A 14667-nucleotide genomic window follows, 5' to 3' on the forward strand; every position below is an offset into this window, starting at 1 on the left:
AAAACCGCGAAAGTGGGGTCGCCGTCATGGCAACAGACTCGTCCGATTTAACATTAATTTATAATTAGTCTTTATCATTTTTTTTTTCGTTGTCTGTATATGCCTATCTTTCAATTGAGTAAACATAAAAAAAATTGTAAATTAGTCCAAATATTATTTACACAAGATGATGGATGGGGAGTTTGATTGATCAAGCCTGCCTCTAGTTATCCGGTTATCCGTGTGTCCCGTCACGGAAGAATCCGTGGTGCCATCACAGAATTTGTCAATAAGCAAAAGGCTATAGAAACTGGTCAGGGGAGATAATATGTTCACAGTTTAATTAGGCTACATGCATGCAAAAACAGACAACTTGAATAGCCTACTGAAAGTGTCAAAATCAGCAATAGGCAATCTCGTCCAGTGAAGGTGAAAAAAATCTGTGGCGACGACTGAATATTCCGTGGTCCCGTCACGGAAGAATTCCGTGGTCCCGTCACAGAATTTGACAATAAGGAAAACTGTTACAAACTGATCGGGGGAGATAATATGTTCACAGTTTAATTAGGCAACATCGCAAACACAGACAACTTAATAGCCTAAAGTGTCAAAATCAGCAATAGGCTGTCCAGTGAAGGTGAAACAATCTGTGGCGACCACTGAATATTCCGTGGTCCCGTCACGGAAGAATTCCGTGGTCCCGTCACGGAAGAATCCGTGGTGCCATCACAGAATTTGACAATAAGTAAAAACGGTTACAAACTGATCGGGGGAGATAATATGTTCACAGTTTAATTAGGCTACATGCATGCAAAAACAGACAACTTGAATAGCCTACTGAAAGTGTCAAAATCAGCAATAGGCAATCTCGTCCAGTGAAGGTGAAAAAAATCTGTGGCGACGACTGAATATTCCGTGGTCCCGTCACGGAAGAATTCCGTGGTCCCGTCACAGAATTTGACAATAAGGAAAACTGTTACAAACTGATCGGGGGAGATAATATGTTCACAGTTTAATTAGGCAACATCGCAAACACAGACAACTTAATAGCCTAAAGTGTCAAAATCAGCAATAGGCTGTCCAGTGAAGGTGAAACAATCTGTGGCGACCACTGAATATTCCGTGGTCCCGTCACGGAAGAATTCCGTGGTCCCGTCACGGAAGAATCCGTGGTGCCATCACAGAATTTGACAATAAGTAAAAACGGTTACAAACTGATCGGGGGAGATAATATGTTCACAGTTTAATGAGGCAACATCGCAAACACAGACAACTTACTGTAATAGCCTAAAGTGTCAAAATCAGCAATAGGCTATATCGTCCAGTGAAGGTGAAACAATCTGTGGCGACCACTGAATATTCCGTGGTACGGTCACGGAAGAATTCCGTGGTCCCGTCACGGTAGAATCCGTGGTGCCATCACAGAATTTGTCAATAAGCAAAAGGCTATAGAAACGGGTCAGGGGAGATAAGAGGTTCACAGTTTAATTAGGCTACATGCATCACAAACACAGACAACTTGAATACGGAAAGTGTCAAAATCAGCAATAGGCAATCTCGTCCAGCTGTGAAAAAATCTGTGGCGACCACTGAATATTCCGTGGTACGGTCACGGAATTCAGGGTGACCAGACGTTATCCTAGCGATCAAACGACGGCAGAACAATCAAGTTAAAATCACTTTAAAACTAAATATTTAAAGTAAAGTACTTTAAGTAAACTCAGAATATTCAAAGCGATACATTTACAAATTATAAAACGACGTCAATTGGGGGAGCGCGTGTGTTGTAACTGTCCGTGTGTGGACCACGGATGCTGCCTGTCATTGACTTACATAGGCATCACTTCCGTGGGCACATCACGGAATTTTCGGCGATTCCGTGAAACTTCCACGGATTTTGAGCTAAGGGTCCGTGTTCATTTCACGGAATTCTGTGAGATCAGGTTGGTCTGTGAGAACATGTTTGTAGTGGTTCTGCCTTCAGAGACAAAATAATATGCCTGAATTGCGCAAGATATGATGTGACATCCTGTGTGGTTGTCAACTTATGGTGTGCCGATTTACACACTCTCGTTATTCGTTCAGGACGCTCATGATTTTTGGTGCTGTGGAAACATCGAACATTTTTTTAACTCAGATGGTCGACCTATCTTTCATGGTGAGTTAGTTTTAAATTTGCTGAATGCCATTTTGTTGCCTGATCGAATTTCTATTTGTAAGATGCAGGAAATGCAGGACTGACGCAGATGAAAAACTGCTGTCACACAAACAAAGAAGATGATGTGTAACATGTTATCTGAAAGTAACCTTGATTTTTCTGAGCATTAGTCTTTTGCCTCAGACACAGAGAAAGCAGTTTGGAGGAAATATGGTGCAGTATTAAAGAAGTGTTTAGTTTTGTTTAGTGTTGATGTGTCAAACCTTATCACCGAAACATTTCTTCATTCAAAATGCTAAATTAATGCACGGGTTTGACCTTGGAAAAAAGAAAAAAAGATTGTTTTGTTTATTGTTTTGAAGACCCTAGTTATGTGAATGAAAGTTGGGGCGTAGAATTTAGTAGGGACGCTAGGGACGTGTCCTTACCAAAATCCAGTGACACTGATATGTCCCTAGCAATAATTTCGATTAATATATTTGTATATAACCACTGTTGTCCGGTTGTGTCTTGTGGTTTTTATGTATTAGACTTAGGCTATTTTATTTAATCAGTAATCAAGTAAGCATTTCATGGTCTACACACACGGTTAATATCTGAATCCCGCCTGCTTAACACACATCGCTAAACTGATTGGCTTTGTTTTTTCTTTCTAACTTGTGAGAGGCTGTTGTGTGAAGCAGCGATGCCCCTCCGAGAGAGAGAGAGAGAGAGCGAGAGAGAGAGAGAGAGAGAGAGAGAGAGAGAGAGAGAGAGAGAGAGATTGTGTATGCTTAAGTGTGTGTGTTTGTGACCAATATGGCAATATCCGAAATACTTGTCCTTGTGGGAATTGTTTGTTTTTTGGAAAACACGCTGAAAATGTAAAAATGCCGATAGTTTTCTGTGATAGGTAGGGTTAGTGAGGGACATAATATACATACAGTATAACATCATTATGTCTGTAAAAAGTTTCAGTGCACTTACACTCAAAAAAATGAAAATTGGTAGTTGTTGGTCCTAAGAATCTAATTATGTTTAAATTAAATAATGCTCTTACGTTTGTGCATTAAAATTAAAACAGTTGTGTTGACAAAATTAGAAAAAGTGATATTTCCCATTTACACAGCTCACTTGTGTTAAATGAATGAAATGCAGTTGTGTTGCTTCTGCAGTACCGCACTTTGGTCAGCAGGTGGAGCTGTATTTGCACATGCGCAGATGGAAAGCACATCCAACGATCCTTCAGCTCACTCAAATTCCCTCATCGCCATTTTGTGCAGTCAAATGCAACATTTCACAATCAACGTTTTGTCTTTGTGGACACAGAGGTGAGGTATTTTACTTTTATGCATTTATATAAGCTAGAAGCTGTCAGTAGATTATCGCGGATATCGTGTTTTGTATGTTAGGCTATTTTAATGAAGTTGCCGCGTTCCTCGTCTGGTTTTCGCATTTTTGTTAGTTAACGTTAGGCATAACGTTACATTCGTGTGTTTCGATCTTTTATAATATGCATACTTGTTAACTTTGATGTGAATTTCCTCACACAAAGACACAAATAACTTATTAAATTGTTAGTTAATAAGAGTTTCTCCATTTATGTGTTGACAGAGATTGTTGTGTGTACGTTACTGTATAAAGCAAAGCACTTTCACATTTTAGTAATGTTATCAGTTTTAATAACTGTCTCAAATAATGGTGTTGAGCATTTTTATTTAATGTCAAATGTTAACTCTCAAACTTTGGAAGACCCAAATAACAGCTATAAACACATTTGACATGTGAATAAGATGGCATCTGATGTTAGCTAAGTAATACAAGCTTGGTGGTTAGGCCTAATCTAAAGTGTAAACTATTTATCATGGATATACAGATTTTTACTGTATAGCATACCACTTATTAATAATTTATAAACCTGTATTAACTAATAATTTATAAATTACTTACATCTGAATTAACAAAAATAAAAAAAAAATTGCATACCACTTATTAGTCATTTATGAATGTAGTCATGTTTTGTAAATGATTAGTTCATCATTAACTAATAACCTTATTAGTGACTTATAACTAATTTAACAAAACATTCATAAAATGTTAGCACAGCACTTATTAATCATATGTGAATATAGACATGTTTTGTAAATTATTAGTTTATCATTAACTAATAACTTTTAAGTCACTTATAACTGAACGTTATTATAAAGTGTCACAGTGTTGTTTATATCATTATTATTCTTTGGTGACTTACATCTTGTTTTTTCTCACAGAGTTTTGGAGTTCTAGAGTCCTACATGTGGCTGTGCAGAGATTGTGGCTCGTCTCACACATCAAGATCAAAGCTTTTAAAACACTTCAGGTTGGTACATGGACACTATGGCCGCAGACAAGCATATCCATGCGCATATTCTTACTGTCCATGCACTTTTAAAACCTGGAATGCACTGCGGTCCCACTTATGCAGATCACATGGTAGTGAGCAGCAACCTCAAAAGCAAAATTCTAGCGAAAGTACAAAGATAAATTGTCATGTTTGTGGTGTTACTGACATTCCTTCAGTAAATGATTACTTTCTCCACATAAATAAGCATTTGCGCAGTCATGAGACAGTAAGTTGTATGTTTAAGGACTGCTTGTTTAAATCAAATGTGTATAGCACATTTAATTCACATAAGAGGCGAAAACATTGTCAGTGTTCGTTGACTGATTTTAAGGAAGGAATAGTGAAAACACAAGAAGTAAGAGGAATATCTGATGACACTCTTTCAAACGAAGAAATCAATACATCTACGTTAGAGGAGGATTCCGATTGTATTGATACAGGAGAGGTTCCAGAGAACTTGCCAAAGTTGGTAGAGCTAAAATTTGCTTCCTTGCTGTTGAAGCTTGAGAATCACTATCATGTCCCAGGCACAGCTGTCGATGAGTTGTTGGAGGACTTGCATTATTTACTGAGTGATGCTTCTTTCCCTTTGTCATACAGAATTATTGTAGACACCTTACAAAAGCACAGGATTGACAATGATGAGTTTCTAGTCAAAGACCTTGTTACATCTTTAAGTACAACAAATCCTTTACTCACAGCAATAAAGCATGGTGGTCCACTAGCCTCTGCATTTAAGCGTAAAGAATATTACAGGGAAAATTTTAAAGTTGTAGACTCCGTGGAGTATGTTCTTGAGGCCAAGAGAAACAGAACCCAAAAAAATGGTTTTAAGCCAGGTATTTAAATCTTTTACTGCAGTGTGTCTGTACAAAATGTCGGTTTACATTTCCAAACATTCTTTTTGCCATTAATTGTAATAATCCAGTGACATCTTTATATGCACAAGGAGTCTGACAATAGCCAATATGATCCACACAGAGATTGGATCTCATCATCATCAAGTCTGTCTATGATTACATGAAGAAACAGAAACACTGAGAAAGATTCAATCCAGAAGATCTGCGTCAACATCTCTAAGACACCTGAAGAAACCTTCCTGCGAAGCTACAGTAATTTTTGTACTGTTTTAAAACATAATGCCATAAATAGATTTTATTTACTTAACTTCTATTAACTTCATAAAACCAATACTTGGTGTGACCAGCCTTTGCTTTTGTCCAGGTACACTTGCTCATAGTTTTTCAGTTAGCTTTGCAGGAAGGTTTCTTCAGGTGTCTTGGAGATGTTGACGCAGCTCTTCTGGATTTAATCTTTCTCAGTTTTTCTGTTTCTTCATGTAATCACAAGAATGACAAACTTGACTTGAATGAAAACATCACAGTGGAATAATCTGTATAATGCTACTTAAAATGTTACAGGTACAGTAACAAGTCTAAAAAGCAAAGTGCTAACTAATGCTCATTTCAAATTTTTTCAGAATGACACCATCGAAAAAAAACGGGAATGCATCTTGAAAGCCCTTACGGTTTACATGAACGAAGACCCCACAAACCTTGTGAAGGAGTACTTGGTAAGTTATTTACTTAAAAAAAAAAACTATTGTATGTTTCTTTACAACCAACTCCCACTTTCACCCCAGATCTGTTATTAATTATTTCTATTTGTGTTTTACTTTTTTAGGATGTTGAACATGATGAAGCCCAAACTTCAGTGCGCAACACCACCCTAGGCATTTATGTCATCGTACATGAAGGGGCAGATGCTACAGACGCTTATGAAGATGTCGGCATTATCATTGAAGGCGTCCAAATACTCGAAAACCTGAACAATGTGGCTAATGCTTGTTCTGTGATGCTTGGTCTAATTTACACTTTAAACTTGGCTTACCCACAGGACCTGAGGTACACTTTTGAAGTATTTCAAAAGATTTTTATGGAGCTAGATGCACACAAGCTTTCAAACAAGGTCCAGGTCCTGAAAAATAAACTCCTTTCGTAAACGCTGTAACTTGATGTCAGGAGTAACTTGATGTCAGGACCAAGAGCCAGGAAGGCGTAATGGAGTTTGTTTTCTCCATAATGTTGCATACTGTTGCATAAAGTACATACATAATACTGTTGTTTTTTTTGTTTTGTTTTTATGCAATTAAAAGGAGGCAAAAGAAGACTGCTATTATTTTTCAAGTATAACACATGTATGTGAATATTTTATAAATCATTTAATTTAAAGACAACATGCTTTTATTTATTTTTATTTTCTTGTAATAAGCAGATTCTTTACATTTTGAAAAGTAAAGTTAGTCTTTTGAGATTACATATTTTGTACAAGTTATTCTTGTTGGAATTTTGGTTGAAAGTTTTCAGAATTGTTATTGAATGGATTCAATAAAAAACTGGAACAGAATGAAAATGGATTATTTATTTTGGATGAATTTAAAAAAATTAATTTTAGGATAATTGTAGTTAATTAACTTTATTGTTTAAAACAAAACCAAGACTGGTAAGTTGATTCAACTAAACAACATTGCATTTACCTTAAGTAATTCACTTACGTTTACCGAAATAAATAATGTTACTTAAATCCAACATAACCCAGTTATGTGCATTCTGTTGACATAAAAAAGTTAAGTTAGTCCAACATATCATTTTTTTGAGTGTAGGACGCAGTGGCGCAGATAGGATTTTTTAACTGGGGGGGGGGGGGGGGGTGACCAAACTGCAGGGCTCTCAAGTGTCACTCATTTCGGTCTTTAGTCACGCACTCCCGCCACACAATGGCCCTCATTTATCAAAAGTGCGTACACCAAATTTCCAGCGTACACCTGGCGTACACCCAAAACCACGGTGACTTTGAGATTGATCAATATGGACTTTGGCGTACGGCACGCTCAAATCCTACGCCAGCTCAGGAGGTGCTGTACATGTACGCACGTTTTGAGTCAGTGCGGAAATGCGCAGAAAAAAAAATCCTAACACCACAAAACCCACTGACAAACTAAAATATGTGATGTATTATGACCCACTGTAAAAAACAACAACAATAACAAAGTAATTATAAACTTCAGTGTTTATTTTTGTGCAACATGGACTTCAATGTTTAATTTGTGTGATTTTACCAAAGCATTTGATTTGTAGGCATATGTATTCCTTCAGTTGCGAGCCTGTGCGCTGTACCTGACGTTTCAGGGTTAGGTGGTGCGCACGGACTGGGTTCAGTAATGACCAGTAATGACCTGGGTTCAGCTTTCAATGACCAAAAAATAATTTAGAATGACAAAATGATAAAAATGACATTCTTCTTCTGTTAAATAATAATAATAATAATAATAATAATAATAATAATAACGACATTCTTCTTCTAAATAACAATAAGCGAAAATAAAAAAATCATATAAATAATAAAATCTTCAGTGGCGAGACGCGCCTCTTTGTGGCGATCTTTAGATCTGACCACTTTTTTTCCACCTACAATAAACAAGAAAACTCATGCTTAACTTGATCACTATTGGTCTATATTAAGCAATAAAACATTCTTAACTCTGCTGGAGTGCGCTTCTCAACCCCCACACTATTAACAGAACTCGTAATTTAGGTTGAATTAATCCCACTTTAATCCACTTTAACCTTTAATCACACTCTTTAAACTCCCAAATAAAACAATTTTGTTTCTTTCCTTTTCCCTGGTGATGGTCTCGATCTCCACGTCGGAGAAGTTTCTCTTCTGTGCCGTCTTCCGTGTGTCCATGGCGTAAAATGAGGACGTGGGGGAAGCGGAGACTTGAATATATAGGGGCGTGTTATTCTAATGACGATCGTTTTCAGCCGCGGCATTTATCAAGGGCAGGTGTTGCGTACACCTGGATTTCAAAGGTACGCACAGCTTCATAAATCAGGCGGTGAGAGGAGTGTAAGCATAATCTTACGCCAACATATACTCCCGTTTCTACGCAAGAATGATAAATGAGGGCCATTGTATTTCTCACGCGGAAAAACTATTTATAATATATTTAATATGCCGCAGCGCCCAACATTTCTCTGGCCGCGCCGCTCTCACTGGAACCGGCAGGAATCAAGCGCGTCTCCTCTCGTGTTGTTAGTCGAGCTACACAATAGCCAATCAGAAAATAGCACTATTGTATCTGGGTAAGGTTTAACTCAACAACCAATGGAAAAAAAAGCATATCCTGGAATCGTTCACATGATTCTGCTACAACATCTTCCGAAAGTTTCGTTTTACAGCCTGTTCAGCAGTTTTACAGCCTTGTCATATTTTCGTTATCACATGATGACTGACATATTTGTCACATTATAAACATCTCTCTCTCCAAATAGGCTTAATAATTTTATTAGAACTAAATACATCAAAGTCTATTGCATAGTCGATGTTATAACTTATAGGTCACTTTTAAAATCAGGTCATATTTTATAATTATATCCTGGCCATGGATGCATTAATCATTGCATCTGTCTTTCAAAGATGTCAGATAAAAAGCATTTAAGCATCCTCTCATTCGCCCTGAGAGGAAAGCCCCTAAAAAGGCCCCTAGAGGATGCTGGCCCAGAGACGGTGCAGGAATGGGCGTAGATTACGCGGGGGGCGGGGGGGGACGTCTCCCCCCCACTTTTTATACAATGTAAATTCGTCCCCCGCACTTTTTCATAGGGCAAGTGTGTCAACGACAAGCTGAGGTTTTCACGGGTGTGTATACATCGATATTTAAAATCAAAAGAGTCAAGGATAGTCTATACGTGACTTTCACGTTTCCATGGTAATCAGTCACTCGTGCATTAGCTTACGACACGCCCGCACCCGCGCCGAATCCATCAGTTTCATAGAGTTCAAAATGGCAAAAAATCCTTTTTCACGAAAATGTCAAGCACTGTAAGTAAGTTGTCATGTATCCGAATTGTGTTGCGCAATGATGAATAACTCCGCCTATTTCTCTTGTTGAATAATTAACAGGTTTTGTTGTAAATTCACTACCCGAACAAACATGCAATATTTTCTTTTTTTACTCGTAATGCATTTTATTTTCACAGATATGTTATCAAAGCCCTTCAAATTAGAATAAACATGGTGAATGTTAATGCTGAATTTGTATTTTCATGCATTAACAGCCACGATCTGCTTGAATCAGGCAGCGTTGTAATATGTGTACATGATGTTTATCATAATTTGGTAACACTTTACAATTAGATAAAAAAAGTTTGTAGACAAACTTTAAGTTCTCTTGAAAAAGCCTAACTAGAAAGTTTGTAGTAGTTTTAAAAGCTTGAAGTTTGAAGGTTTTCAATTGGCAAGTTTTAGTTTAGTAAGACAGACTTTTGCCAAAAGAAGAACTTTTATTTTAAGTAAATGTTATTTTTAAATCAGCTTCAGTGTGATATTTAACCATATTATCATGCTTAACACTGATAATTTGAATAATTGTAATGCGATGATCAGATATCTAAATCAGAGAATATCATATGTTTGGGCAGTTGGATTATTTATTTTTAACAGCGGATTCGGGGCACTCAAAGTGCACCAGATTAGTGAATTTATCTTTACAGGTGTTTTACCATTCGTTGTAGAACTGTGGACCTATTTTTCCAACGCCTCACAACCCGAACATTCTTCCAAAAACTACGATAAAACCTGTTGGAAAGCTTCGTTTGCAGCGATTTTTGCGTGAGCATATCAGTGAACACCCCAGACCACTCGGTGCCCTGCACGCACTTCCCAATCACAGAGATCGCTGTCACCTGTCACCGATCTGCACTGATCATCATCCAGCACTATATAACTCTTCCCACTGCAGTTCACCGGTGTCTGGTCTCGTCGTTCCCTCAAAGAACACTTACCTGACTCCTTACCTGCACTAAACCTCAGTTACTCCCCTGCTTCATCATTGTGATCACATACTTCTGCAAATAAACCTGTCGATCACTGTTTTAATTACTCTGATTTCTTTTGATTATTTTAATTTCTTCTATGTAAAGCACTTTAAATTACCACCGTGTATGAAATGTGCTATATAAATAAACTTGCCTTGCCTTTCCTTTACCTATAAGGTAAGGTAAAGTGATCAACAGGTATAAGGTTATCACTTTAAACTGTTACATTCGTTAATGTTAGTTAACATGAACAATACTTCTTCAGCATTTAATAATCTGTTGTATCTCCTGGGATGTACATCATATTTTGCTTATGTACATGTGATGTGTGAGTGAGATAGTATGTCGAGTGCTTGTTTTCTGGTTCAAACCTTGTGCATAAACACATGTGGTTTTCCTGTTCATCTGCTGTAGTTCGCTCAGGGTATAAACAGGTTAAAGTTTCTTCACACTGCAGATGTTAACATGGTTTTGTCATGTTCATAGGCTTGTTTGCGAGAGCGATTCAAAAGCATGCAAAGCGCCTGCTCTCTAATCGCTCTCATTGTACTTTTGATGTCATAAACCAGTGGTTCTCAGAGAGTGGGGCGCGCCCCCAAGGGAAACTGCACGGGGGGCGCAGGAGATCAACAACCCCCATAACACCCCGCCAAAAAAAAACAGCCGTTGCGCTGGCATTCAAGCTAGTGCGTGAAGAGCGGTTAGCGCTCTGCCTTAAAGGGGGGCGAGACGGAAAAAATTGAGAACCACTTTCATAAACCAATCGGCCTGTGCAGAGCCGGTGTGGTGAAGTGTTGAGCATAGATATACATGATAAAGGCTAGATGTCTTACGGCGGAGTCTCTATCATCATCATCACCGGCGGCCATCTTGTCACAGGCAAGCTTTCTGGCGGGCTCTGTGTCTGATGTCAGATCTGTGATCTGCACGAACACACATACTCTTATGTCGATGTAATCTTGACGGATTTACAAACGTTTGGTTTCTTACAAATGTTATTAACGTGGCTATAATTCTGGATGCTTGAACATGTTGAAATTGCTTTTCTTTTTCGAAAAACGACTTAATCGTGCAGCATAGTTGTGCATCAAGGCTGAGACCACAATCGAGCTGTTCAATTATATAGGTTTTACTGACACCAATAATGATTTTATGACAACTAATCTTTTGTCTAAATTACAATCTTTGTGGATGTGGTTGTAGTTATTATCTGGTTAATAACAAGAAGCTGTGAGTGCAGCATTTCTTTATGTACACTGCCGTTCAAAAGTTTGGGATCGGATCACCAATGCTGTATTTCATTAAAAATACAACAAAAAACAGTAATACTGTGAAATATTATTACAATTTAAAATAACTGTTTCCGATTTTAATATATTTTAAAATATAACTTATTCCTGTGATCAAAGCTGAATTTTCAGCATCATTACTCCAGTCTTCAGTGTCACATGATCCTTCGGAAATCAGTTGATTTGATGCTCAAGAAACATTTATGATTATTATCAATGTTGAAGACAGTCGTGTACCATTTTTTTTAGGATTCTTTGATGAACAGAAAGTTAAAAACAACAGCATTTATTTCAAATAAATGCTGTTGTTTTTAACTTTCTGTTCATTGATCAGTTTTGATCAATTTAATTCCTCCTTGATGAATAAAAGTATTGCTTTATTTTATTTATTTCCCCCCAAAAATAAAATAAAAATTATTACTGACTCCAAAGTTTTGAACGGTAGTGTTTAATGTTACCAAAGATTCTATTTCAGATAAATGTTGTTCTTTTGAACTTTCTATTCATCAAAGAATCCTGAAATAAAAATGTAAATTATTTTATTATAATAGTAATATTCATATTATAATATATATATATATATATTATCATGTTGCCATTCTGTACACTGAGTTTTAGTAGCCTATATATTGATTTAACATAAATACCTAGTGCGTGTGTATATTCATTGCACCTATCTGTTCTGTTCAATGTTATTTTCATATGGAAGTCCATGGTTATAATTATTAATAAGTATGCAGTGTCATAACTACATCTCTGACGTTTATAACAAACCAAACCGTTTGAAAATCAGTAGAAAATTGAGCAAGTTATGCATATTTAAAAAGTACATGCACCATTAAAACACAATGTTACAAGTGAGTGAGCTGACTGTGGCAAGATGGCCGCCAGATGCGGACGACGACCTCCATTGGTCAGCAGCGCGGACGAGACATCGAGCCTTTATTATGTATATCTATGGTGTTGAGTCCCAGCTGAGGACCCAAGCAATCCGTAAGCCTACTTACTACGACCTAAAAGTATGTACTCTTTTTGTGAAGAAAAAGTACATGCTTTTGAGTGTGTAGCAAAAGACCAGGCAAGCTTTGGGACATACTATCACGTCCTCTTTAACGGACAGATCTGTTGCGTGCATTGTGTCACCGTAAACTGCCCTGTCAATCATCCTGTCACCGTAAACTGCCCTGTCAATCATCCTGTCACTGTAAACTGCCCTGTCAATCATCCTGTCACTGTAAACTGCCCTGTCAATCATCCTGTCACCGTAAACTGCCCTGTCAATCATCCTGTCACTGTAAACTGCCCTGTCAATCATCCTGTCACCGTAAACTGCCCTGTCAATCATCCTGTCACTGTAAACTGCCCTGTCAATCATCCTGTCACCGTAAACTGCCCTGTCAATCATCCTGTCACTGTAAACTGCCCTGTCAATCATCCTGTCACTGTAAACTGCCCTGTCAATCATCCTGTCACTGTAAACTGCCCTGACAATCATCCTGTCACCGTAAACTGCCCTGACAATCATCCTGTCACTGTAAACTGCCCTGTCAATCATCCTGTCACTGTAAACTGCCCTGACAATCATCCTGTCACCGTAAACTGCCCTGACAATCATCCTGTCACCGTAAACTGCCCTGTCAATCATCCTGTCACCGTAAACTGCCCTGACAATCATCCTGTCACTGTAAACTGCCCTGACAATCATCCTGTCACAGTAAACTGCCCTGTCAATCATCCTGTCACCGTAAACTGCCCTGTCAATAAAACTGCCCTGACAATCATCCTGTCACCGTAAACTGCCCTGTCAATCATCCTGTCACCGTAAACTGCCCTGACAATCATCCTGTCACCGTAAACTGCCCTGACAATCATCCTTTCACCGTAAACTGCCCTGACAATCATCCTGTCACCGTAAACTGCCCTGTCAATAATCCTGTCACCATAAACTGCCCTGTCAATCATCCTGTCACCGTAAACTGCCCTGTCAATCATCCTGTCACCGTAAACTGCCCTGACAATCATCCTGTCACCGTAAACTGCCCTGTCAATAATCCTGTCACCGTAAACTGCCCTGTCAAACTGCCCTGACAATCATCCTGTCACCGTAAACTGCCCTGACAATCATCCTGTCACCGTAAACTGCCCTGTCAATAATCCTGTCACCGTAAACTGCCCTGTCAATCATCCTGTCACCGTAAACTGCCCTGACAATCATCCTGTCACCGTAAACTGCCCTGTCAATCATCCTGTCACCGTAAACTGCCCTGACAATCATTCTGTCACTGTAAACTGCCCTGACAATCATCCTGTCACCGTAAACTGCCCTGTCAATCGTCCTGTCACCGTAAACTGACCTGTCAATCATCCTGTCACCGTAAACTGCCCTGACAATCAACCTGTCACCGTAAACTGCCCTGTCAATAATCCTGTCACCGTAAACTGCCCTGTCAATCATCCTGTCACCGTAAACTGCCCTGTCAATCATCCTGTCACCGTAAACTGCCCTGTCAATCATCCTGTCACTGTAAACTGCCCTGTCAATAATCCTGTCACCGTAAACTGCCCTGTCAATGATCCTGTCACAGTTAAAATCCTCCATTTAATCTAATTTGATTTCCTACCGTTTCGGAGAGCACGTTCATCTGCCAGTCGCGGGTCTTTCATGCGGAGACTCTCCTCATGTGTTTGCAATGTGAATATAATGTGCATTTAAAAGGAAATGGCTAAACGTATCTTTACAAAAGTTCACAATGCTGCTGCAGATGCAATATATGTAGACAACGTTGAATAAATACCTTTTCGTCAGGTTAGATACTGATAATTAATCACTCAAACCCCTTTCTCTAAATCTCTCTACATAACCGCCGGACTCGCGCGTCCTCCATGTCTGTAGTTTTTTAACACTTTTCACTCGTGTTTGTAGTTCTAACTGAATCTTATGGGTTGTGGGCAATATTAGCCGTTAGCGTGTGCATCGATCTGCACTTCAGATTCTGACCG

At 38.5% G+C, this 14667-nt stretch overlaps 1 protein-coding gene across 1 annotated transcript; it reads left to right on the forward strand.

Moving 5' to 3' along the window:
• The first annotated feature begins 1932 nt into the window (after positions 1-1932).
• Positions 1933-6902, forward strand: LOC143730772 (uncharacterized). The gene is made up of 4 exons (XM_077221361.1): positions 1933-3447; positions 4387-4475; positions 5980-6072; positions 6183-6902. The coding sequence occupies exons 1-4, from the start codon at positions 3264-3266 to the stop codon at positions 6498-6500; spliced, it is 684 nt and encodes a 227-aa protein (XP_077077476.1). The 5' UTR covers positions 1933-3263; the 3' UTR covers positions 6501-6902.
• Positions 6903-14667: the final 7765 nt, after the last annotated feature.

Source organism: Siphateles boraxobius, unplaced genomic scaffold (assembly GCF_051911475.1).
Source record: "Siphateles boraxobius isolate OS27281-9 unplaced genomic scaffold, OSU_SipBor_1 81, whole genome shotgun sequence".
Taxonomy (NCBI): Eukaryota; Metazoa; Chordata; class Actinopteri; order Cypriniformes; family Leuciscidae; genus Siphateles; species Siphateles boraxobius.

Bases quoted from the DNA above. Each gene is read 5' to 3' on its own strand.
- LOC143730772 (XM_077221361.1), top strand. From the start codon at position 3,264: ATGAAATGCAGTTGTGTTGCTTCTGCAGTACCGCACTTTGGTCAGCAG. The intron at 3,448-4,386 runs GTGAGGTATTTT...TTTTTCTCACAG, and splicing joins TTGTCTTTGTGGACACAGAG to AGTTTTGGAGTTCTAGAGTC. The intron at 4,476-5,979 runs GTTGGTACATGG...AAATTTTTTCAG, and splicing joins AAGCTTTTAAAACACTTCAG to AATGACACCATCGAAAAAAA.